The 3,892-nt window shown below is 43.7% G+C and overlaps 1 protein-coding gene across 1 annotated transcript in view; it reads right to left on the minus strand.

Annotated features, from left to right (window-relative positions):
* slc7a5 (solute carrier family 7 (amino acid transporter light chain, L system), member 5) overlaps nt 1-1,290 on the minus strand; it is a 21,388-nt gene extending 20,098 nt beyond the window's left edge. Inside the window, exon 1 of the mRNA XM_015387238.1 lies at nt 493-1,290. Within this exon, the coding sequence (XP_015242724.1) occupies nt 493-1,066 (574 nt within the window). The 5' untranslated portion in view covers nt 1,067-1,290. The remainder of the gene's footprint in view (nt 1-492) is intronic.
* Nucleotides 1,291-3,892: the final 2,602 nt, after the last annotated feature.

Genomic DNA, 3,892 nt, shown 5'->3' on the forward strand with positions numbered 1-3,892 from the left:
AATTGTTGATTATTTTTACAAAATCATGCAACTTAAATATTTTTCATTATTTCTTATTCTATTATGCCAAATAATTATATACAACAAAATGAAATATTTTATTCGTTGGTCTATATGCATATTTTTCGCGCTTTGTTTTGGTTATACAGGCATCACTACAGCCGAATGATCGGCAGAAAATGTTTAAATCTAAACGAGAAAATAAAATATATATTTAACAGTTACTGTTTTGATCGGATATTAAAGTTATGTTAAGAGTTCTGTAATGAGGATGAATGAGCATCGGAGGCTGATGTAATAACGCGGCTTGTTTTCATTCTTATCTCTGAGCCGCTTGATGCGCGCGAGAACAGTTTGTACTACTACGCACGTGCTCCATAACATATACTACGCAGGTGAGAGAGAGAGAAACTCAACATCATCACTAAGTTGCATCACTCAGTAGGCTCGGGCCAGTTCGGCTCCGTCCGGCCGGTCGGTCCGGATACTCACGGATGCAGAGGCAGGCCACCAGCTTGGCTCCTTGATCCGGCACCGGGCAGTGGGGGAACATGGGCTTCAGGAGGTATGTGGCGAAAACAAACGCAACGATGTACTGCGAGGAGGGCCGGATGATGAGCAGCTCGATCCAGAGCTTGAGGAAAGCCGGCAGGGAGCCGTACACCTCCAGGATGTAAGCATAGTCCCCCCCTGACTTACTGATGGTGGTCCCCAGCTCCGCGTAGCAGAGCGCTCCCACTGTGGAGAAAACCCCGCACACTGCCCACACGATCAGGGACAGACCCACCGAGCCCGCCTCCCGAACCACCCCGGTCGGCGTGACAAAGATGCCCGAGCCGATGATGGTGCCCACTATGATGGCCACGCCGTTTACAAGAGTGATGGTCCTCTTCAGGGCGACCCCTTCCTCCGCTCCTCCCGGCGGCAGGAGGCTGCTGGGGCTCTTGGCGTCGCTCCCCGGTGTCCCGGCTGGACTGAAGCCGGCGGACAGCATCCTTTCCGTCACCTGCCTGTCCTCTTCCCGGCCTCCGGAGGAGTTGGAGTTTCTCTTCTTCATCGCTGACATCCCGGCTTGCCTCAGTCGTTTCCTCCTTCTTCTTCTTCCCTGACGCTTCCCGTGCTGCCGCCTCTCCTCTCTCTGTCCGCCGCTGTCCTGGACGGGCTCTGGCTGATGTTCAGGCCGAGCTCAGCCACGAGGAGTCTACGGTGAATCTGGAGGTGGAAATAAGTGCGGCGTGGTTTTCTGACTCAACGTACAAAGAGATGGGGAAACAGGCATGACGGCCCTCCTCCATCAGGGACTGCCCAGCCTGCAGCTCTGAGTGCAGATTGGCTGCTTTTGTCCGTTGTCTCCATCTAGTGGTAGAGTGAGGAACCCTCCTCTTTCCTCAGCATCCCTCAGGACCAGTTTTTAATGATTTACAGCTGCATCTCAGGGGGGAAAAAATCTCTTGAAATTTATAAATTTCAGTTATTTAATTCTAAAAAAGGGTTGATATAAGATGTGCAGTTTTACCACATAAAATATAACATTGCATGAGGGATATATCTATCCCTAAATATTCGCTTAAGCACCCCATGATTCAATTTTCCTGATTTTACTCTTATCATTTAAGCTCCAGAAGGTAGCTCAATATCTTGCTGTTCGAAGGTATCGGTAAGAAGATACAAACATTTCCACTTGATTATACCCTATACAGCATGATGAAATAATCATCAATGACTGGAGAACATCTGGGGCAACTGTGACATGATAAAAATAGTTATTCTCCAATGTTATTAAAAAGACAAGAAAGAAAGTGTCTAGGGAGGCTTTTTAAAGAGTCCAACCACCAATGAACTGCAGGGGCTTCCAGACACTTTTCTTTTTCCACCTGTGGCAAACGTGCTTAAATTACAGTATATACAAATGACTAGGATGGGAATAAGAATGAAAGAGAAGATGGCAAAATTGGATATCTTCAAAGGAAAAAAAAAAACAAATCTGACTAAAATCTTCCAAGACTGTGTTGGAAATTAGTTTTTTAGCCATTTAACACTTGTAAATACAAAATCACAGTGAGCATGGGGGTGCACCTGGATGACTGAGAAGCTTCATCAGCATAAGTGAAGCATTCAGATTTTTTTTCACAGTGTCATGCCTTCATTTGTAAAATAAATGAGCACCAGTGGAGTAGTAGTAGTAGTAGTGAGAGACAATAGCAAAAGTTCCATCTGGCTATTTTTCCAAGAAACGGCTCAAACCGATAGGACTGGTTGAACTGGTTAAACTGGTGTTGTAATGAAAAAATCAGAGTGCTTCTTATCAAAGAAGAACCGGTGATAATCAGGACAAAAAAAATCTTTATTTATTGACCCATAATAAGTATCATGAAACCCGGAGTGTGAAACTCTGAGTCATAACTGTGGTCCACTAATAGACACCCACATCTGCATAAAAATGCAGAGTTATAGTCTTCTGTGTAACTTGGCTGATTTGCATTCCTCTCTGACTTCTAATTCTTGTGCTGATATGGAAATACCAGTGTAGTCATGTTGTGTTTCCAGTGAAAGTGCAAACGGATTGAGTTTACATTATGCTTCTCAAATGCACACTCATTCACACACTGGAAATGCTCCTATGGCCTGAGGCAGAGGTATGACACAGGCAGAAAACCTTATTCTCAGCAGGTCAAATGAAGCCTCAGCAGCAGCTCCTCACAGACAGTCTTTCATAACCAATTACACCCTAAAAACTATCCAACCATGAAATGGGGTAAACAAGACCGTTATTGCACCAACAAACATTTATAAATGGGATGCTGAAAATGTCCAAAACAGTTTTCATTGGTGGGATTTTAATCTATAATATTAAACCCTGAGCACTTTTCATTCCAATTTAATCAATACTGTCTGTCCTGGCTTGATTGTAATAAGATTCTAAATGGAGAATTTTGCTTTGTTGTCAGATTTTCAATTTCCTTTTCTGCTGATAAGAGATGTGGGATAACCTGGCCTAAGTGGCTGAAGAAGGGCAGTAGACAGCAGTGCTCTGGTGTAGCAGGTGGTTTGTTTTACTGGTTGCAGACAAGATTAAGTGTTTATAAAGATTGTGAAATTGGCCAAAATGTACCTGGCTGAACCTAAAGCAATCAAAGTCAAGGTGGCCTGGTTCTCTACTTCTGAACCCCAAAATTTAGTTGTGGAAATACTCTTAAAAGCTAAGAAAAACATCATCAAAATGTATTTATGACAGGCTCAATCAGAAAACCTCTAGAGTTTTCTTGTCAGAATACATAAAACAACATAAGCAAAGGCCAAACAAAAAAAGCTGAAACTGACATATTCCCTTCACATGGTCACTACCTATAACATCAATATAGCAAAAGTAAACATAAATGAGAAAAGGTAACTTGTAAATCAAAAAATGGGGACATTAGTTCTCTGCATCTTAACCCATCCCCTAGGGGAGTAGTGGGCTGCCATTGTGCGATGCCCAGGGAGCAACAGCCTTGCTCAGGAAACCAGAGTGGAGGCTGTGGGGATCGAACCGGATACTTGCAAACTTCTCAGAGCACGAATGTGCTACTCTTACCGCACCTAGTTCTCAAACAAAGGTACGTTCTATGAACAAATTTACTGTCATAAGCAAATAGTAAATTGCCTGTATGGCATTATATGGGTAACTTCACACTACATTTAGTTATCCACAAACCCAGTCACAGTTTGATGGTGCTAAGCTATGTTGTAGCCACAGCTGCCCTGGAGCAGACTGACAGGAGTGAGGCTGCAATAACATCAGGCCCTCTGACCACAGCGGGCAAGTCAGGGGAAGTATCTAGAGAAGTATGCTGCGCAAGGACACGAAGACAGCAAAAGAAGAAGCGGAAACCCACTGATTACAGAATAAACT

This window comes from Cyprinodon variegatus, unplaced genomic scaffold, assembly GCF_000732505.1.
Source record: "Cyprinodon variegatus isolate N-32 unplaced genomic scaffold, C_variegatus-1.0 Scaffold388, whole genome shotgun sequence".
NCBI classification, from domain to species: Eukaryota; Metazoa; Chordata; class Actinopteri; order Cyprinodontiformes; family Cyprinodontidae; genus Cyprinodon; species Cyprinodon variegatus.